This window comes from Entelurus aequoreus, linkage group LG27, assembly GCF_033978785.1.
Source record: "Entelurus aequoreus isolate RoL-2023_Sb linkage group LG27, RoL_Eaeq_v1.1, whole genome shotgun sequence".
Classification (NCBI taxonomy): Eukaryota; Metazoa; Chordata; class Actinopteri; order Syngnathiformes; family Syngnathidae; genus Entelurus; species Entelurus aequoreus.
In genome coordinates this window covers 18,399,455-18,423,198 of record NC_084757.1, presented here as the reverse complement: position 1 = coordinate 18,423,198, position 23,744 = coordinate 18,399,455, and the positions used below count along the sequence as shown (strand labels likewise).

Below are 23,744 nucleotides of genomic sequence, written 5' to 3'. Positions count from 1 at the left end.
AAAATCTAGCTGTCAACACTGAATATTGCATTGTTGCATTTCTTTTCACAGTTCTTTTTGATAGACATTTAAAAACAATCTCAGGTACCCCTTGGCATACCTTCAAGTACCCCCAGGGGTACTCGTACCCCCATTTGAGAACCACTGCTATAACCCATGCTAAAGGAGCATATGTGTGATTAATCTGCGTGTATTATATACATGATTAATGTAATATAGTTTTGTAATTAAGAACATGAGTTAACTTGTTTTTTTGACAGCCCTACATAATACATTTTAAGGGCTTTGGAGATGATTAGAGTTTTGCATATGTCTAAGGTTAGCTGCAAGATTGATATATTTATTTTATTACTTTATTGCAATGATTTCACAATATCTTGTTCTTTAAATTCGCCCCCTTTGTTTTTTTATTTTTTATTTTAGAAATAACCAATAATTACAGTGAATGTCATATACAAAATTAAATTAAATAAAAAAATAGGTAGAGGAGAGCAAAAAAGTCGCCAAAATTTTACTGTAAAATTTGCCGTGTTTTTATTTACAGCATTTTATTGTAAATGGAATGAGAAAACAGAACCATTATTATTATTATTATTATTAGTTTTATAATATACTACTGTACAGTATATGGAAAAATGGTACTAAAATGGTAAAAATGGTAGTCTATTGTAATTTCTAAAGTGTACAATTTGATGGATCAATTGCGTTGAAAACATAAGTCAAGCAGATATTTAAGTTTTTTTTTTTATTTTAACAAAAATAATGTTCGGAAATGTATGACAATACAATATTTTGTTGCAATCTTAGATAATATTACAGTTTAAAACACAGGTGTCAAATTCAAGGCCCGGGGGCCAGATCAGAATTTGTGTGGCCCCCGAAAGGGTGGAAATAATATGTGTTAATAAAGTACCTTATCTTTTCTTAATAAATGTATTACAAAAATACATGTACTGTGTGCAATTACATATATTTCCACTTTAATCATCTCTAATAATAAAACAAAATATTACATCAAACCAATGTGTTTGTTCAAATAAAGATAAATACTTAAATATCTGCTTGACTTATGATTTCAATCCAACAAATTGTTCATGCAAAAATGTTACAGTAACATTTTTTACAGTAAAATCCACTTTCGTACCGTTATTCAATATAGAGTAATATTACACTATAAAAACACAACAACCATAGATTTTACAGTATAAAAAACTAGCATACATTTTTCCTTAAAAAAGTGGTACCCTTTTTCCATTCCATTTAATTCCATTTATTTATTTAATTTATATGCTGTAAAAAAAATAATAAAACAATTCAAATATTACGGTAAAATTGTGGTGACTGAGCTGCCTGTTTTTAACAATAAAATTTAAAGATTTTGTTTTGTACAGTGTACATAAGAACAGACATAATAATCAAATACATAGAATACATGTTTTAGAGGGGGGGGGGGGGGGGGGGGGTTTACCCACATATGCGGTCCTCTCCAAGGTTTCTCATAATCATTCACATAGACGTCCCACTGGGGTGAGTTTTCCTTGACCGTATGTGGGCTCTGTACCGAGGATGTCGTTGTGGCTTGTACAGCCCTTTGAGACACTTGTGATTTAGGGCTATATAAATAAACATTGATTGATTGATTATTCAGTTGTGGTCAAAATTTTACTTACACTTGTAAATAATGTCATGGCTGTCTTGAGTTTCCAATAACTTCTACAACTCTTATTTTTTTGTGAAGGAGTGATTGGAGCACATACTTGTTGGTCACAAAAACCATTCATGAAGTTTGGTTCTTTTATGGATTTATTATGGGTCTACTGAAAATGTGACCAAATCTGCTGGGTCAAAAGTATACATACAGCAATGTTAATATTTGGTTACATGTCCCTTGGCAAGTTTCACTGCAATAAGGCACTTTTGCTAGCCATCCACACGCTTCTGGCAAGCTTCTGGTTGAGCTGTTTGGCCACAACACCCAGCAATGTTTGGAGGAGAAAAGGTGAGGCCTTTAATCCCAGGAGCACCATGCCCACCGTCAAGCATGGTGGTGGTAGTATTATGCTCTGGGCCTGTTTTGCTGCCAATTAAACTGGTGCTTTACAGAGAGTAAATGGGACAATGAAAAAGGAGGATTACCTCCAAATTCTTCAGGACAATGTAAAATCATCAGCCCGGAGGTTGGGTCTTGGGCGCAGTTGGGTGTTCCAACAAGACAATGACCCCAAACACACGTCAAAATTGGTAAAGGAATAGCTAAATCAGGCTAGAATTTAGGTTTTAGAATGGCCTTCCCAAAGTCCTGACTTAAACGTGTGGACAATGCTGAAGAAACAACTTCAAGTCAGAAAACCAACACATTTAGCTGAACTGCACCAATTTTGTCAAGAAGAGTGGTCAAAAATTCAGCCGGAAGCTTGTGGATGGCTACCAAAAGCGCCTTATTGCAGTGAAACTTGCCAAGGGACATGTAACCAAATATTAACATTGCTGTATGTATACTTTTGACCCAGCAGATTTGGTCACATTTTCAGTAGACCCATAATAAATTCATAAAAGAACCAAACTTCATGAATGTTTTTTGTGACCAACAAGTATGTGCTCCAATCACTCTATCACAAAAAAATAAGAGTTGGAGAATTAATTGGAAACTCAAGACAGCCATGACATTATGTCCTTCACAACTTTTGACTACGACTGTATATATACACATTTATATTCATACTGTATATTATTCACTGTTAAAATCGGCCCTCTGAGGGCAGCCATAACTGCGATGTGGCCCTCAAAGAAAACGAGTTGGACACGCCTGCTTTAAAAGATATGCAGTTGCATTCATTACATGTATTTGTTGAAATGAAAAGAACAAACACATTTAATTTAAAAAAAAGATAGAGTACTTTAATAATGCATGTTATTCCCAGGCTTTCACGGGCCACATAAAATGATGTGGCGGGCCAGATATGGCCCACGGGCCTTGAGCTTGACACACGTGTGTACTATATTATATTTTTTGTAGTGTAAAATTTTTGGCAAATAATGCCCTATACCTCACCATTACATTCTAAACCAGATTTTGACATGAAAAAATCAGCAAAACATTGATTTAATTACCTATATACATATAATTTAAATGCAGTGTTGCTTAATGACCATTTGAAACTATGACACAATAAATGACAGACCAACAATGTAAGTTAAGACAATTATTTTTAGATAATAAATCAAGATCTGCTTTTCCTGCAGGTCCTGTTTTGGCATCCATTGGCCCATCTCCTATTATTGAACCGTGCTGGAAGAGCTCCAGTTGTTTCCAGCAATGACAAACACACACACACACACACACACGCATACACACACACAAACACAAACACAAACACACATCTTTACTGGTAGCCCCCCTCCCCTTTTCCCCAAGAAAGGAGGCTTGTGGGAAGCACAACCACAACAACACATTACCCGTGTTTGCAGACATACCATTTGTTTGTGGATTAAAATGATTAGCAAGTTCAAACGCATGGTATCAGGGTTGATTCTGCACAATAACACATTTATCTGTTCCCAGATCATAAATTAGGTTTTTAATATTTTTAATGTTATTCCAAAAGTCAATACATGTCCATGTGAAGGTCACAGAGAGTGCAGCGCCTTTGACATCCAACTAATCCACTGTTTGTTATGACGTTTGCTGCCATCTAGTGGTTAAAATAATTAACACGTCTCTTCATTTACTGCTCTGTGTCTGACTCTCTGACCCAAGCTTTTTTTTGTCACTAAATACCACCTCAGAAAAAACACTTGGCTCTCCAAGCACCACCATAATAACCAACATTAAAATACAATAACGTAGTAGGCCCAAATATTCATTAAAAACAAGGCAGAGGTTTTATTTAACAGGTATATTTTATATTTTTGACCGCTGTAACATTAGACAGTTTGACCAGTAACACTGGTGTACGACTAAATGAAGCCTGTGTACCAGTATGAGAATCACTGCTCTACAACAGCAACTATAAAAAATAGATTTGATCCATAGCTGTGATAGTAAAATTTATTGCACTTTTCTGATGTACAAAACCCAAAACCAGTGAAGTTGGCACGTTGAGTAAATCGTAAATAAAAACAGAATACAATGATTTGCAAATCATTTTCAACCTTTATTCAATTGAATAGACTGCAAAGACAAGGTGTTTAAAGTTCGAACCGGAAAACTTTGTTATTTTTTGCAAATATTAGCTCATTTGGAATTTGATGCCTGCAACATGTTTTCAAAAAAGCTGGCACAAGTGGCAAAAAAAGACTGAGAAAGTTGAGGAATGCTCATCAAACACTTATTTGGAACATCCCACAGGTGAACAGGCTAATTGGGAACAGGTGGGTGCCATGATTGGGTATAAAAGCAGCTTCCATGAAATGCTCAGTCATTCACAAACAAGGATGGGGCGAGGGTCACCACTTTGTGAACAAATGCGTGAGCAAATTGTGGAACAGCTTAAGAACAACATTTCTCAAAGAGATATTATTTAGGGGATTTCACCATCTACGGTCCGTAATATCATCAAAAGGTTCAGAGAATCTGGAGAAATCACTGTATGTAAGCGGCAAGGCTCGTGACGTTCGATCCCTCAGGCGGTACTGCATCAAAAAGCGACATCAGTGTGTAAAGGATACCACCACATGGGCTCAGGAACACTTCAGAAAACCACTGTCAGTAACTACAGTTGGTCGCTTCATCTGTAAGTGCATGCGAAAACTCTACTATGCAAAGCGAAAACCATTTATCAACAACACCCAGAAACGCCGCCGGCTTCGCTGGGCCCGAGCTCATCTAAGATGGACTGATGAAAAGTGGAAAAGTGTTCTGTGGTCTGACGAGTCCACATTTCAAATTGTTTTTGGAAACTGCGGACGTCGTGTCCTCCGGACCAAAGAGGAAAAGAACCGTTATAGGCGCAAAGTTGAAAAGCCAGCATCTGTGATGGTATGGGGGTGTATTAGTGCCCAAGACATGGGTAACTTACACATCTGTGAAGGCGCCATTAATGCTGAAAGGTACACACAGGTTTTGGAGCAACATATGTTGCCATCCAAGCAACGTTATCATGGACGCCCCTGCTTATTTCAGCAAGACAATGCCAAGCCACGGGTTACAACAGTGTGGCTTCATAGTAAAAGAGTGCGGGTACTAGACTGGCCTGCCTGTAATCCAGACATGTCTCCCATTGAAAATGTGTGGCGCAATATGAAGCCTAAAATACCACAACGGAGACCCCGGACTGTTGAACAACTTAAGATGTACATCAAGCAAGAATGGGAAATAATTCCACCTGAAAAGTTTCAAAAATGGGTCTCTTCAGTTCCCAAACGTTTACTGAGTGTTGTTAAAAGGAAAGGCCATGTAACACAGTGGTAAAAATGCCCCTGTGCCAACTTTTTTGCAATGTGTTGCTGCCATTAAATTCTAAGTTAATGATTATTTGCAAAAAATAAATTAAGTTTCTCTGTTCGAACATTAAATATCTTGTCTTTGCAGTCTATTCAATTGAATATAAGTTGAAAGGGATTTGCAAATTATTGTATTCTGTTTTTATTTACGATTTACACAACGTGCCAACTTCACTGGTTTTGGGTTTTGTAATATTGCTTAAAAAAAAAGCATACATGTGGAATGAAAGAGCAAACAAGTGTAATGTAACATAAACAAGTTTAAAGTTGACGTTAAAAAAGCTGACATATAGGCATTTTTTTATTGAAAAAAAAAAGCATTGTATTGGTTTTGAAAGATATCGAAATGGCTCCCTTTGATAGTTCCGTGTGTGGCCCTCAGGGGGGGAACATTTGTACATTTCTGCTCTAGATGTGCTCCAGTTGGGCAAGTTTGGACTTTTGAGGCACTTCTTGAAAGTGAGTCCCACTCTCCCTTAGAAACACAGCAGGTCTATTCGCACATACGACTTATGCAAATGTATGAGCGGATGAAAATTGCGTAAGTTTTCACCCCAAAGCCTCTTTGTCTTTGTGCCACTATTTTCCCTGCTTCAGGCATGCTGAGCTTCCATTAATCCTCCCCAAGAACAGCCACACGGTATGAGCCTGCCCTGCTTTCTTTTACTTACTTGCCATTTTCCATGATATTGCTCCTAGTTATGCATGGTTGTTGTTCAATCAATAGTCTCTTATTCGTTGTTTTCTCAACATTTTACTCGTGTTTTCCCCAGGGTTCTACTTCTGGGAGTCAGGCCGCACGGCTTTCTGAACCGAAGCGATGGAGACTTTTGTCTTTTTCTTTTCTTTTTCTGCCCTGGGCATTCTCTATGCCATGAACACAGTTCCTGCACTCCAACAGTAAGTCGTGACCTCCATTGATTTTCTAGTCAGTCCGTGGCGTTATTATTAGATACACTGCTAAGGTTGTTTACGGAACAATCGTTAAGTTACATTTCCAAAGGAAACACCCAAAATTGAAAGCCCCCAAGAAGTGTTAAACATTCCTCAAAAGTAAACAAATAGTTAAACGTGATATTAGTCAAGATGTTATGAAACTCCACAAGTTGTCATTATCACAAAACTTATCCGATTTTTCTGATGCTAACACAGAAGTTTAGCAAAAAAAGAAGAGTATGATGATAGCCACAGAACAATAATGCTTACCTAAACTGTGGGGTATTAATTAGAATCAGGAGATAATTGTCAAGACGTTGTTATATTTAGAAATTTTAATGCTTATAATACCAATTTCTTTTTAACTTTATGAATGCTTTTTAGCGGACAGGAAAATAAAACGGGAAAATGTACTTCTGTTGACCACATTAACAAAACCAGTGAAGTCGGCACGTTGTGTAATCCGTAAATAAAAACAGAATACAATGATTTGCAAATCCTTTTCAACTTATATTCAATTGAATAGACTGCAAAGACAAAATATTTGATGTTCAAACTGACAAACTAATTTTTTTTTGCAAATAATCATTAACTTAGAATTTAATGGCAGCAACACATTGCAAAAAAGTTGGCACAGGGGCATTTTCACCACTGTGTTACATGGCCTTTCCTTTTAACAACACTCAGTAAACGTTTGGGAACTGAGGAGACACATTTTTTAAGCTCTAAGGTGGAATTCTTTCCCATTCTTGCTTGATGTACAGCTTAAGTTGTTCAACAGTCCGGGGGTCTCTGTTGTGGTATTTTAGGCTTCATAATGCACCACACATTTTCAATGGGAGACAGGTCTGGACTACAGGCAGGCCAGTCTAGCACCCGCACTCTTTTACTATGAAGCCATGCTGTTGTAACACGTGGCTTGGCATTGTCTTGCTGAAATAAGCAGGGGCGTCCATTAAAAGGACGTTGCTTGGATGGCAACATATGTTGCTCCAAAACCTGTATGTACTTTTCAGCATTAATGGCGCCTTCACAGATGTGTAAGTTACCCATGTCTTGGGCACTAATACACCCCCATACCATCACAGATGGTGGCTTTTGAACTTTGCGCCTTTAACAATCTGGATGGTTCTTTTCCTCTTTGGTCCGGAGGACACAACGTCCACAGTGTCCCAAAACAATTTGAAATGTGGACTCGTCAGACCACAGAACACTTTTCAACTTTGCATCAGTCCATCTTAGATAAGCTCGGGCCCAGCAAAGCCGGCAGCGTTTCTGGGTGTTGTTGATAAATGGCTTTGGCTTTGCATAGTTAGCGACCAACTGTAGTTACTGACGGTGGTTTTCTGAAGTGTTCCTGAGCCCATGTGGTGATATCCTTTACACACTGATATCGCTTTTTGATGCAGTACCACCTGAGGGATCGAAGGTCCGTAATATCATCGCTTACGTGCAGTGATTTCTCCAGAGTCTCTGAACCCTCTGATGATATTACGGACCGTAGATGATGAAATCCCTAAATTCCTTGCAATAGCCCGTTGAGAAATGTTGTTCTTAAACTGTTCAACAATTTGCTCGCGCATTTGTTCACAAAGTGGTGACACTCGCCCCATCCTTGTTTGTGAATGACTGAGCATTTCATGGAAGCTGCTTTTATACCCAATCATGGCACCCACCTGTTCCCAGTTAGCCTGTTCCCCTGTGCGATGTTCCAAATTAAGTGTTTGATGAGCATTCCTCAACTTTCTCAGTCTTCTTTGCCACTTGTGCCAGCTTTTTTGAAAACATGTTGCAGGCATCAAATTCCAAATGAGCTAATATTTGAAAAAAAATAAAGTTTTCCAGTATTTTGTGTTCGCAGTCTATTCAATTGAATATCGGTTGAAAAGGATTTGCAAATCCTTGTATTCTGTTTTTATTTACCATTTACACAATGTGCAAACTTCACTGGTTTTGGGTTTTGTATTAGTAAGTATGTTGCACAACACAGAACCTGTGACAATCATTGGTACTTTACTTACTTTACTTACAATCTTGTAAGAGCAGTACATTCTGAGCTTTACACAGCTGATGAGTTGATAATAAACAACAATACTGCAAGTGTAACACGCATGACAGCAAAATATAGCCCAACTAATACTGTAAAGCGTATAGATAAAGCTGCTGGATGATGACCATGCACTTTTTTGATTGTGACGTTAATACAAAGTACACCAGGAGGTTGCTTACAGCCACATTTTTTTTTTTGACTCTGCTACTCAAGTATTGAAGCTTATTCTTAGCAATATAGCCATTACGTGAGTCCTGATTCAACCACAACAAAAACGGTTATTTACTTTTTTTAACCACACAATTGATAACAAGTGAGACCCTGCAGTTTAGATAATAGATACAGTCGTGGTCAAAAGTTTACATACACTTGTAAAGAACATCATGTCATGGCTGTCTTGAGTTTCCAATAATTTCCACAACTCTTATTTTTTTGTGATAGAGTGATTGGAGCACATACTTGTTGGTCACAAAAAACATTCATGAAGTTTGGTTCTTTTATAAATTTATTATGGGTCTACTGAAAATGTGACCAAATCTGCTGGGTCAAAAGTACACATACAGCAACATACATGATCAATTTTGGTGATGTAGAAAAGTTACAATCAAATCAAATTAGCTTCATGGCATGGCCTCTTAACTTCATGTGAGTGATTATGATTGACGACACTCGTTGCCCATTTAAATTGGGGTCATGTGATGCAGTCATTAGACTCGGTAACAAACGCGACAATGGGAAAGTCAAAGGAACTCAGCACAGATCTGAAAAAACGAATCATTGACTTGAACAAGTCAGGAAAGTCACTTGGAGCCATTTCAAAGCAGCTTAATGTCCCAAGAGCAACTGTGCAGACAATTGTTCGTAAGTATAAAGTGCATGGCACAGTTTTGTCACTGCCACGATCAGGAAGAAAACACAAGCTACTGTAGATAAATTAATTGGAGCATTTAATGTGCACAAATACTTTATTTTGAAGTAGAATATCAATGAAATACAGTGCAGCACACTTATGATTCACATTCTAGCAATACCTATAAAAGCCACTTAAGTGACAGTGTCACTCTGCAAACATACTCCTTCAGTGTCTGTCACACGTCTTCAAAGGGAGACCAGCTTCACTTTAGTTTAAGATCATTCAAATGTTATGGTTATAATTGAAGTTTATTTCGAACTAAAAAAGTTTTTAAAAATCCAGTAGAGTTAATAAACAATTTCTGCTGGTGACAGCTCGAACAAATTACTCTCTTGACATTAATCAGTGACATGCGTAGTGACCTTCACACCAGGGCCCTCCTGCGTAAGCAAGCTTGTTGCTTGTAACTCTCACCTATTTCATAAGTACACTTAAAGATCTGTAATTGGATATATCGTGAACTTGTCCCACCCATCGACAGGATGAAATTTAACATGAGTGGATTTTCTTTCTGTCAACATTTCCGTCTCTTTTTTCAAGCGTTATCCAAAATGTCAGTTGATTGCGTCATCGTCTATTTAACATGCCATTGTTTTGATTAGTTATCGCTTTTTTTTATTATACCTGTTCCGATGTAAAAAAAAAAACCACAAACCCCAAAACCAGTGAAATTGGCACGTTGTGTAAATCGTAAATAAAAACAGAATACAATGATTTGCAAATCCTTTTCAACTTATATTCAATTGAATGGACTACAAAGACAAGATACTTAACGTTCGAGCTGGAAAACTTTTTTATTGTTTGCAAATATTAGCTCATTTGGAATTTGACGCCTGCAACATGTTTCAAAAAAGCTGGCAAAAGTGGCAAACGAGGCAGAGAAAGTTGAGGAATGCTCATCAAACACTTATTTGGAACATCCCACAGGTGAACAGGCTAATTGGGAACAGGTGGGTGCCATGATTGGGTGTTAAAGCAGCTTCCATGAAACGCTCAGTCATTCACAAACAAGGATGGGGCGAGGGTCACCACTTTGGGAACAAATGCGTGAGCAAATTGTTGAACAGTTTAAGAACAACATTTCTCAATGAGCTATTGCAAAGAATTTAGGGATTTCACCATTTAAGGTCCGTAATATCATCAAAAGGTTCAGAGAATCTGGAGAAATCACTGCACATAACATGGAATGCCCGTGACCTTGGATCCCTCAGGCGGTACTGCATCAAAAAGCGACATCAGTGTGTAAAGGATATCACCACATGGGCTCAGGAACACTTCAGAAAACCACTGTCAGTAACCACTGTTTCTTTGCTACATCTGTAAGTGCAAGTTAAAACTCAACTATGCAAAGCCAAAGCCATTTATCAACAACACCCAGAAACGCCGCCGGCTTCGCTGGGCCCAAACTCATCTAAGATGGACTGATGCAAAGTGTAAAAGTGTTCTGTGGTCTGACGAGTCCACATTTTAAATTGTTTTTGGAAACTGTGGACGTCGTGTCCTCCGGAACAAAGAGGAAAATAACCATCCGGATTGTTATAGGCGCAAAGTTCAAAAGCCAGCATCTCTGATCTGGCATGGGTAACTTACACATCTGTGAAGGCACCATTCATGCTGAAAGGTATATACAGGTTTTGGATCAACATATGTTGCCATATGCTGCTTATTTCAGTAAGACAATGCCAATCCATGTGTTACAACAGCATGGCCTCATATAAAAGAGTGCGGGTAATAGACTGGCCTGCCTGTAGTCCAGACCTGTCTCCTATTGCGCATTATGAAGCGTAAAATACCACAACGGGGACCCCGCACTCTTTTATTACGAAGCCATGCTGTTGCCACGTGGCTTGGCATTGTCTTGCTGAAATAAGCAGGGGCGTCCATGATAACGTTGCTTGGATGGCAACATATGTTGCTCCAAAACCTGTATGTACTTTTCAGCATTAATGGCGCCTTCACAGATGTGTAAGTTACCCATGTCTTGGGCACTAATACATCCCCATACCATCACAGATGCTGGCTTTTGAACTTTGCGCCTATAACAGTCCGCATGGTTCTTTTCCTCTTTGGTCCGAAGGACACGACGTCCACAGTTTCCAAAAACAATTTGAAATGTGGACTCGTCAGACCACAGAAAACTTTTACCCTTTGCATCAGTCCATCTTAGATTAGGTCGGGCCCAGCGAAACTGGCAGCGTTTCTGGTTGTTGTTGATAAATGGCTTTGGCTTTGCATAGTAGAGTTTTAACTTGCACTTACAACTTAAGCTGTACATCAAGCAAGAATGGGAAATAATTCCACCTGAAAAGCTTCTCAGTTCCCAAACATTTACTGAGTGTTGTTAAAAGGAAAGGCCATGTAACACAGTGGTAAAAATGCCCCTGTGCCAACTTTATTGCAATGTGTGGCTGCCATTAAATTTTAAGTTAATGATTATTTGCAAAAAAAAAAAAAGTTCCTCAGTTGGAACATTAAGTATCTTGTCTTTGCAGTCAATTCGATTGAATATAAGTTGAAAAGGATTTGCAAATCATTGTATTCTGTTTTTATTTACGAATTACACAACGTGCCAACTTCACTGGTTTTGGGTTTTGTACAATAGACAGGTCCCAGCGCAGGGCGGGCATGACTGACTCTGCGGGCAGGCACGGTCACGGCCTGCAAATGACACCCGGACTGTCCTGACCGCACGTGACTGCATGAATTCCTATTGAATTGTGTTCTACATTAAGGTTCCACTATACCTCATTGAAGATTCGAGGAGCAAACAATGACTGCGGTTGTAGGGACTTTAAAATGTACTCTTTTGTTTTACTTCCACTAGAGGACACTATCTACTCTGTAACCAAACCAAAAGACCAGTGACGTGACCATGTTCAACTTTGCTACTACACAATAATAATAATTACACAATAACAATATTCCCTTGAGTTGATCTCAATACATAGTTAGTGTCACATATTTACCTTTAATGGAACGTATGTGACTGTAAATGCACGAGATATTACTACCTCAGGCAGTGGATTGAAATATCCACACTGCCAATGCATGAACATGCAGGAGCAACAAAGCTTATATAGACAAAGTCAGTGGTTAAACACACACTCAAACAAGCTCTTTTTTGATTGTGGACATTGCCGATCAATACAAACTGCAGCCAAGAGTGAAGAGTGAAAGCCTCTTGACATAAAGTAACCCCTGAGCTCTTCCCACTCTGCAAACAAGCAGCATTGTGTGCATAAATCTCCCCGTGCATTTGTTTTTCTTCCTTTTCACATGGGTGTCGTGATGTTGTCGTATGCAGGGAACACACCTTGAGCTCATTTTTCTTTTCCTATAGTACAAAAGCATCGGCATATTTGGCCTCAGCTCACTTGTCTTCGTCCCACTCTTACTTGCAGTTGATTGATTTCGCCTTTATAAATCAAAGTGTGCTACAACAAAGGAACATACATTGCATGTACCAAAACACTTGCAAACGTGATAACACACGCAAAGCTGATCTACTAAACATGTTTATTCTGCTCTTAAGTGAGCAGGATGAAGCGTGCAATCCATTTTGCGTTTCTGTCGTCATTAATATACAAAATATATGCTGATCATCAAAACGCCCACAATACAGGGAGGAGAAAATGCAAATACAAACCCCAAAACCAGTGAAGTTGGCACGTTGTGTAAATGGTAAATAAAAACAGAATATAATGATTTGCAAATCCTTTTCAACCGATATTCATTTGAATAGACTGCAAAGACAAGATACTTAACGTTCGAACTGGAAAACGTTGTTATTTCTTGCAAATTTTAGCTCATTTGGAATTTGATGCCTGCAACAGGTTTTCAAAAAAGCTGGCACAAGTGGCAAAAAAGACTGACAAAGTGGCGGAATGCTCATCAAACACTTATTTGGAACATCCCACAGGTGAACAGGCCAATTGGGAACAGGTGGGTGTCATGATTGGGTTTAAAAGCAGCTTCCATGAAATGCTCAGTCATTCACACACAAGGATGGGGCGAGGGTCACCACTTTGTGAACAAATGCGAGAGCAACTTGTCGAACAGTTTAAGAACAACATTTCTCAACAAGGGCTATTGCAAGGAATTTAGGGATTTCACCATCTACGGTCCGTAATATCATCAAAAGGTTCAGAGAATCTGGAGAAGTCACTGCTTGTAAGCGATGATATTACGGACCTTCGATCCCTCAGGCGGTACTGCATCAAAAACCGACATCAGTGTATAAAGGATATCACCACATGGGCTCAGGAACACTTCAGAAAACCACTGTCAGTAACTGCAGTTGGTCGCTGCATCTGTAAGTGCAAGTAAAAACTCGCTGGGCCCGACCTAATCTAAGATGGACTGATGCAAAGGGTAAAAGTTTTCTGTGGTCTGACGAGTCCACATTTCAAATTGTTTTTGGAAACTGTGGACGTCGTGTCCTCCGGAACGAAGCGGAAAATAACCATCCGGATTGTTATAGGCGCAAAGTTCAAAAGCCAGCATCTGTGATGTTATGGGGGTGTATTAGTGCCCAAGACATGGGTAACTTACACATCTGTGAAGGCACAATTAATGCTGAAAAGTACATACAGGTTTTGGAGCAACATATGTTGCCATTCAAGCAATGTTATCATGGACGCCCCTGCTTATTTCAAGCAATACAATGCCAAGCCACGTGGCAACAACGTGGCTTTGTAATAAAAGAGTGCGGGTACTAGACTGGCCTGCCTGCAGTCCAGACCTGTCTCCCAATGAAAATGTGTGGCGCATTATGAAGCCTAAAATACCACAACGGAGACCCCGGACTGTTGAACAACTTAAGATGTACATCAAGCAAGAATGGGAAAGAATTCCACCTGAAAAGCTTCAAAAATTGGTCTCCTCAATTCCCAAACGTTTACTGAGTGTTGTTAAAAGGAAAGGCCATGTAACACAGTGGTAAAAATGCCCCTGTGCCAACTTTTTTGCAATGTGTTGCTGCCATTAAATTCTAAGTTAAAGATCATTTGCAAAAAAAATTAAGTTCCTCAGTTCGAACATTAAATAACTTGTCTTTTTCAATTAAATATAAGTTGAAAAGGATTTGCAAATCATTGTAATCTCTGTTTTTATTTACGAATTACACAACATGCCAACTCTACTGGTTTTGGGTTTTCTATATTATACAGCAAGTGCAATGTGATTTATCAACACTCATCAGAATGGCAGCACTTTTTTGTGTTTTATATAGCTTGTTTGAAAAGGACACGCAAACTGACAGTTCCACACACGACTGTGAGAGAGTAGTACTCACCCTGCAAAGAACCACGATGGACAGATAATCTTCCATCCTATGTGTACGTTTCAACATATTTGGGCAGTAAGAAATAAAAACAAATATTAGACACATTGTCTATTCAGCAACATCCTTTTATAACTTCATAGCTGTTAGAAGACTGAAGGGGATGCTTAAAACAAATTCAGTTGATGCATTTTGGTGTCATTTCACATTTTTTCAATAATGTTTGTGTTCTCTCTCATACAAAATACATCTCACTAACATATCACATATGGTAAAAAGTAGGTGTCAATGTAAATGCACTGCAGGACTGCTTCTAAAATGCCCATAAAAAGTGGTACACGTCTCCTGCTTGTTTAAAAACATAGCAAAACGCCACCGATAGCATGGCAACATGAATGTGCAGTAAATGAGTGTCTCCATGGTGATGCCTCGTACAGTACACTCAAAATCCTCATTTAAATAATGCGGTCTGCACCAGTTGTCGATTGCACATGCAGTGTTAGTAGATCCCACGCAACATGCCCACCAATACACGCTATTTTATAGATTGCACACGCTGTTTAGCGCGAGGTATTTGGATCCTAGTAAATCAGGCCATCGCAAAATTGAACAAGGTAGAGGTGATGCAGGGTATGTGAGAATGCGACGTGAAGATGCAGTTTTATATTGCACAACTTAGTTATCTCTGTGATTAAAAATGTTCCTCGCACCGTAGTTATATTTCTATTTGTCCTTGCATAATGGCCATCTTCTCCCCCGCTCTGCATCATTTACTAGCACTGGCAGGATAACACAGCTTCCATGAGGGAATCACAATTAGTCCAAAGCAGAAATCATAGGGATATATGGGTGTTTAATGCAGTATCCGCAAATATGCATAAATGATGCACTGTTCCTACAGGCCATATGTGATCCTGGTGATTGGCATGGCTGTGTTGGTGTTGGTCTTCCTGCTCTACCTCATCATCACTCGGGGAAACCGACCGAAAGATGTCCTGTTCTTTGGTAATTATAATACACTTACTTGTCGTCTGCAATGTATGTGCACATCACATTTGATAGCTGTTTACAACCTACCAAGGTAAATTAAATGTAACCAAAAAAGTACAAATTATTTCCAACTTCTGCAACGTCATGTGCCAGAGTGAAAAGAACTAATTGTATTCTGCGTGAGTCTGCCTGAAAGCTGCTTATATTTGTATGGCTTGTTGGAATGTTATATACTAGACGACTGACTCCAATTCTGCAGGCTCAGGAACCTCATGACCCACCCATTTGTTTTGTTTCAATGAAACCCAATGTGTAACTACAGTGGAGCTTTTAAGGTTGAATAAAATCCCTTTGTTTATATTCACAATTAATGCTTCCCATAGGAAACAATCAACAAAGAATAATCTGTTCCAGTCATCATAAAACCTTTATTAACGGTATAAGCAAGTCGTCAGTAACCCAGGCTAAATTGGGTCTCCCTTATTTAATTTTAATTGTAATTTATTTTATTTATTTTCAACTAATTTGATCTAATACTGTATTTTCCTGACCATAGGGCACACCAGATTATAAGGCGCACTGCCGATGAATGATCTTTTCTCATATGTAAGGCTCACCGAATTACAGGGCGCATTAGGGAGTCATATTATATATTTTTTCTTAATGTAAAACACTTCCTGTAATGGTGGTTCTTTGGTCAAAATGTTGCATAGATTATGTTTTACAGCGGTGTAGCGTGCATGGACGGGAGTGTAAGAAGTGTCAAAAAATGGCGCTAACTGTTTTAATGACATTCAGACTTTACTTCAATCAATAACGGAGCAGCATCTTCCTATCCAGAAACAACAACACCGGAAATGTGTCCCGTGAAAAACCGTCCGACCAGAACTCTCTAATAACTAAAGTTCCTTGGGTGAATAATGTGAACTCACTACACCGGTATGTTTTAGCGCTTTCATGGCGAGTTTACTGACAGATATAAGTAAGAACTTTAAACTACTTTATATTAGAAATGGCAACAGCAGAGGATGAATGTCCCATAACAAGAAGATAGAGAAAAAGAAGAAGCTTATCGACTACGGCGTCGGGACGGACTACAGAGGTGGATGCGCACAATTTCTCAGGATTAATGCAGATCCTAAATACATATCAGCAGGTACCAGATGGTAACAAAAGTTGCTTTTACATTTGCGAAACAAAACGCCAGATAATATGTCTTACCTGTTACACACACCATAATAATACTCCTATGTTGAAGCACATCAAATGGTGCAGCCTACACTTATCACTAGAGATGTCCGATAATGTTTTTTTTGCCGATATCCGATATTCCGATATTGTCCAACTCTTAATTACCGATTCCGATATCAACCGATACCGATGTATACAGTCGTGGAATTAACACATTATTATGCCTAAATTTGTTGTGATGCCCCGCTGGATGCATTAAACAATGTAACAAGGTTTTCCAAAATAAATCAACTCAAGTTATGGAAAAAAATGCCAACATGGCACTGCCATATTTATTATTGAAGTTACAAAGTGCATTATTTTTTCTTAACATGCCTCAAAACAGCAGCTTGGAATTTGGAACATGCTCTCCCTGAGAGAGCATGAGGAGGTTGAGGTGGTGGTGAGGGGTGGGGGTGGGGGGGGGGAATTTATAGCGGGGTTGTATATTGTAGCGTCCAGGAAGAGTTAGTGCTGCAAGGGGTTCTGGGTATTTGTTCTGTTGTGTTTATGTTGTGTTACGGTGCGGATGTTCTCCCGAAATGTGTTTGTCATTCTTGTTTGGTGTGGGTTCACAGTGTGGCGCATATTTGTAACAGTGTTAAAGTTGTTTATACGGTCACCCTCAGCATGACCTGTATGGTTGTTGACCAAGTATGCCTTGCATTCACTTGTGTGTGTGAAAAGCCGTAAATAATATGTGATTTGGCCGGCATGCAAAGGCAGTGCCTTTAAGGCACGCCCCCAATATTGTTGTCTGGGTGGAAATCGGGAGACATTCGGGAGAATTGTTGACTCGGGAGATTTTCGGGAGGGGCACTGAAATTCGGGAGTCTCCCGGGAAAATCGGGAGGGTTGGCAAGTATGACCGGGAGACGCAACTGCTCTGTACTTCTCCCTACGTCCGTGTACCACTCCGCACAGCGACGTTTAAAAAGTCATAAATTTTACTTTTTGAAACAGATACCGATAATTTCCAATATTACATTTTAAAGCATTTATCGGCCGATAATATCGGCAGTCCGATATTATCGGACATCTCTACTTATCTTTGATTGCCACACTTATCATTACACCATATACCAAATAAAATTGCTTCGAAGTGGGTAAGCTCAACTAAATTTATACCTTACATTAGGCGCGCCGTGTTATAAGAACGATAAGAAAAAAAAAAAAGCACTTTAAGTGCGCCTTATAGTCCGGAAAATACGGTAATTTAATTTGGTGCATGAATTCATGGGAAATTATTGTTTTTAGTGCAAAATAACACATTTAACATAAGATGGTATAGGGTAGATTATATTCAATTCAAAATTATGTGGTTGCATGGATGGAGGGATGGACAGTATAGATTCAAAAAGTCCACAAAGAATAAGGGAAAAACACATGAAAGCAAAAAGGAAACATTAAAGAACACAGACGAGGACATCAAAGAGCACAGAGCTGCTGCAATCAGCTGCCACTTCAGCAGCGCCATTTGTACATACAGCAACAAAAGTAAAACGCAACGAAAAACCAAAAATGAGCAATAAATAATACGTATTGCGTACATACTCTTGCACCTTGCAATAAACAATAATGAACACATGGAGTTGCACATGTTCCTGGTACAACTGTCCAGCACAACAATCCAACACTGATACAATGAATTAAATCACATTTTCTGCTATATTCTTATCATTGAGGTTAGGGCTGGTAATACGTTTGTGTTAAGATATGATATGATGCGCCCTGTCATTCATAAACAGATATTTTGTTTTGCCTATAGCAGTGATTCTCAAACTGTTGTGGTACGCAGGTTCCATCTAGTGGTACGTCAAAGAATCACTTAATCAAATATTCAAACAGTGTTACTGGTCAAACTGTGTGTAATGTTAGAGTGGGCAAAATAATAAATATACTTGTTAGATTAAACCTCTGCTTTGTTTATAATAAATACTTAGGCCTACTACGCTACTGTATTTTAACTTTGATCATTATGCTGGTACTTGGAGAGCCAAGTGGTACTTGGTGAAAAAAGTTTGAGAACCACTGGATTGTTTTAACCGTCATAGTAAAAGAACTTCAAAAATAATTTAACTGCTGTAAATACAGGGCTCAAATGTAACCACGGCAACCGCGGCAAGTGCAGCGACCGTCCTTGTCACTTGACGTAATGCCCTAAAAAAATTGACCAGCATCGGCGGAAAGAACATGCCATGACTGCCATTGACTTTTCACTTGTTAATGGACGAGGGATGTAACAGTAAACGGTATAATGATAATTTGCGATAAAATTCCAGACATAATTTTTTAATTATGAAAAAACCTAATTTATTAATGCATTTTAAGCAACACGAAGTCAGGCGCATGCGCACTACCGTTGTTTGACTTGATAATCATGGCGGACCAACGACACAGACTTTCTTCCGAAGATTTCCCCTCGGAGTAAACGCAGCCAAGCGCTTGTTTTAACGTCATTTTCCCTCGCTTACCACCATGCGTTTAAGAGTGCACTGCTGTGTTTGGATAGAGACAGGTGTGGACAATATTGGAGACAAACGCACTTGTCCCCACACTAAAAGTATACAACGAAGGAGAAAATGATTTGATGTTGCTTTTATTTTGTCAATACAGCCGGTTTTATCCGGCCCGCGTGATGAGTTTGCCAAGTATTAAAATGAGCTGTTGTTTTTTTGTTTTTTTTAAACGAAAGAAACTGCTTTTCTAAATGTGTCCACTAGATGTCACATTAGCAATTCTGTTAGGCAAGCAGACGGTTTATACGGTTTTATAACTCTGGATTGATACGTGGACATGACAAAGGAGGTATTTGATACCTAGAAGTGTTTACTTGTGTTTTTTTTTCAATCCCAGAAAGACTGTGACTTAAAGTTTAATCCTGGCCTTGTAGATACACTGAGACCAAGTCTAAGCTCATTGTGTTTTTGAAATTGCACTAATTTCCTGAGAATTTTCAACAAACTTTAAGTGTTTTGTCCAGAGGATTATTTGTGATTTGTACGTTTTCATACTGTGCTCGTTCTATTTTTGGCCAAAGTAAAACAAAGAAAACAACCTGGAGTTTATCTTTATTTTTAAGTTTTAATGCCACGATTTTACCATTCCGGTCCCCTTGGTAATAGATTTTCCTCCATGCGGCCCCTGAGCTAAAATGACTGACACCCCTGACTTAAAGTATCGTGTTTTTAAATCTTAACTTGATTGATTGATTGCAATTTTTATTAGTAGATTGCACAGTACAGTACATATTCCGTACAATTGACCACTAAATGGTAACACCCAAATAAGTTTCTCAACTTGTTTAAGTTAGGGTCCACGTTAATCAATTCATGGTAAAACTGCCATAAAATACTGTATAATAAGACTAAAATAAAGTAAAACAACTCACTCTTTGAGGATGTGTGATTGTTTCAAGAAGTAGAGAAAGAAGCCTACTAAATGTGCATGACTTCATGCCATTTGACAAAAGACAACCTCACAGGAAATTAAAACTATAAACTATTTAAATAAAGTAAAACTACTCACTAATTAATTAATGATGAGTGACAATTTCAGGAAGTGTTGCCGTAGACTCTACGTCGTAGAGTCTACGGCAACACACCAAACTACGGCCCGCGGGCGTCCAATATCAGGCCCGCGGGAAGTCCCAAGTATAAAAAAAAATTAGAAAAAAAAAATTAAATTTTTTTTTTCTAAATTCTGTCTTTTCTTATCCACTTTGTACCGCTTGCTACTCACGGTGTCTCCTAGCCGCTCAGGCAAATCATATTGTCTAAAAATGCATTTTCTCATCGATAACGTGACATCATCGCGCGCGCGCGGAAAGTGCGCTATATATATATATATATATATATATATATATATATATATATATATATATATATATATATATATATATATATATATATATATATATATATATATATATATACAGCCCGGCCCCCGGCCAAATTGTTTTAACCCAACGCGGCCCCCGAGTCAAAAAGTTTGGGGACCCCTGCCGTACAGGCTCATAAATATTAACAAAGGGTAAAAAAAATAGTTAAACACTGCATAATAAAACTACAGTGAACCAGTGGACATATATTTTAAAGGTGCCATATGTAGTAGTGTGACCAGAAATGGTACTGCAATCACTCCAAAGAACTTCAAATGGCAATCAACGAGTCCTACGCTGTAGGTTTCTCTTGTTTATGCTTCTTGACAGATGGTTTACTAAGTAATTATGCCACATTTTACTGATGTGCATTAGCCAAATGTATTTGTAAAGTTACGCAGCAATATTTTCGTTGGGAGTCGGACAGATTGTTGGCTTTACCCTGCTAAAATGTCTAGTTTGACCGCACAGACCACCATCCAAATAATTATTAGAGATAAATGCTTCAAAATGTAATATCGGAAATTATCGGTATCTGTTTCAAAAAGTAAAATTTATGACTTTTTAAAACGCCGCTGTACGGAGTGGTACACGAACGTAGGGAGAAGTACAGAGCAGCAGTCTTACTTGTCAACCCTCCCGATTTTCCCGGGAGACTCACAAATTTCAGTGCCCCTCCCGAAAATCTCCCGGGGCAACCATTCTCCCGAATTTCTCCCGATTAACACCCAGACAACAATATTGGGGGCGTGCCTTAAAGGCACTGCCTTTGCGTGCCGGTCCAATCACATAATATCTACGGCTTTTCACACACACACAAGTGAATGCAAGGCATACTTGGTCAACAGCCATACAGGTCACACTGAGGGTAGCCGTATAAACAACTTTAACACTGTTACAAATATGCGCCACAATGTGAACCCACACCAAACAAGAATGACAAACACATTTCGGGAGAACATCCGCACCGTAACACAACATAAACACAACAGACCAAATACCCAGAACCCCTTGCAGCACTAACTCTTCCGGGACGCTACAATATACACCCCCTGCAACCCCCTACCCTCCCACCTCAACCCCGCCCCCCCAACCCCGCCCACCTCAACCTCCTCATGCTCTCTCAGGGAGAGCATGTCCCAAATTCCAAGCTGCTGTTTTGAGGCATGTTAAAAAAGAATAATGCACTTTGTGACTTCAATAATAAATATGGCAGTGCCATGTTGAATTTTTTTTCCATAACTTGAGTTGATTTATTTTGGAAAAACTTGTTACATTGTTTAATGCATCCAGCGGGGCATCCCAACAAAATTAGGCATAATAGTGTGTTAATTCCACGACTGTATATATCGGTATCGGTTGATATCGGAATCGGTAATTAAGAGTTGGACAATATCGGAATATCGGATATCGGCAAAAAAGCCATTATCGGACATCTCTAATAATTATATATAATAATATACAATATATTATATATCGCATAGGCCTACTTTGATGGCAAGCCAAGGCCAAGAGTAAAATGACCGCCACATTTCGTTTAGCATAACTCCATGTTGCATCCACTGCATTCTCTTCCATGTACGCACATCACCATCTTTCAGTGCAGAGTGAGATTCTATGAGCCAACCCACGTTACGTAAAAACCCCGTTATGCATAAATCCCTATAGCCTACGACCATGTCAATACACAAAGTAGAATATCATTACATGTAATGCATTATATTGTGCCAAGAAAATACCACCCCATATGTGCCTGATGCACATACGGTACCAGAAACCGCAATTAGCCGTGCTAATATTGGAACACATTTCCTCAGTGTATCAGCATATTGAGAACGAAATAGGTTTTATTTGTCGGAACCAGATTTTGCCCTATCAGTTGGAATACACTTTGACATACAGGCTAACGGGCATATATTTCCCCCGTTAGCCTGTATGTCAATGTGTCGCTCCTAAGCATTTGTTGCACGAACATACGAGCTTTGTTAGACAAGATCATAGACTGTATTGGACAAATAATTTACATACAAAATGTCCATTTCCATTTATTACAATTCATAAGAAAACGTAAATGCCTGACTTTCCTATAAAGGAGGAAATTAGCAATTTGGTATCAGATGAAAAAAGTCAATCGTCTCCATCTTTCAAAGGCATCCCCGATACAAATCCTCGTTTTGTTCCTGGCTTTGTCATGAATAAGTTGAGAATCGTAACGACACCTTTTAGATTTACTAAGGTCTGAAATGTTTAGTAACTTTACCAGTGGCAGTAGCTCGACAAAGAGGGCGGCGCGTAACTGGCAACTCACAGACTTTCTAATTGGTCAAACGGTGGAGGGCGGGCATCGAAATGAAAACAACAACAGTATTTCGGGGCTGTAAATCAAATTTTGAAATGAACATATCCCGGCTGAATTACTGTTATCAGTTATAGAGGTATTCGAAAAGAACGTGATTTATGAATGCCTTTTGACATATCAGGGCCATTTAATGATGACTTGACATGAAATTATTACATATGGCTCCTTTAAGTCAAGTCTGAAAAAACCTTCTTATGCAAAGCCAAATGTCCACTGCAGAGGACACTGGTACTCAGAATATAAAACCACCGGAAGGAACTGAAAGCAAAGATAGTCGATTTTATGCATCATGAAGCATTTTATCAATATTAACTGTCATACAGGTGTAAAACAATCGTAATTAAGTCAAACGAGTTAAAACTGCTATGAAGTAAAACTACACCCACTCTGTGTCATGTATTTACTCTTGCATTGTTGTGTTGTTGGCCTCATTTTCCACAGCTGGCTGGAGCAGCAAAGCACAACTTAGTGGTACTGTGTGTGTCCAAAAACAATGTTTGTGTAGTGTCTAGTGAATAGAAGGAAAGCTCAGACCGCTTCTCTGTACTGATAGAGAGCCATAATCTCCTTATCTTACCTGTCTGATGCCAGAGATAAACTGGTTTGTGACAAGGATTAAGGGGATGTTCGTACACCCGAGCGGCGATATGTGTTTTTGTCCTT

The 23,744-nt window shown here is 38.8% G+C and overlaps 1 protein-coding gene across 2 annotated transcripts in view; it reads left to right on the top strand.

Moving 5' to 3' along the window:
* The first annotated feature begins 5,830 nt into the window (after positions 1-5,830).
* The window catches only part of tm6sf2b (transmembrane 6 superfamily member 2b), an 84,861-nt gene continuing 66,947 nt past the window's right edge, over positions 5,831-23,744 (top strand). The window contains exons 1-3 of one of the 2 annotated variants that reach the window (XM_062039464.1): positions 5,831-6,082; positions 6,216-6,342; positions 15,524-15,627. In XM_062039464.1, coding sequence (XP_061895448.1) covers positions 6,263-6,342; positions 15,524-15,627 — 184 coding nt within the window. In that variant the 5' untranslated portion in view covers positions 5,831-6,082; positions 6,216-6,262. Of the gene's footprint in view, positions 6,083-6,205; positions 6,343-15,523; positions 15,628-23,744 lie in introns of those variants that run through there. The other variant, XM_062039465.1, reaches the window with a different exon arrangement.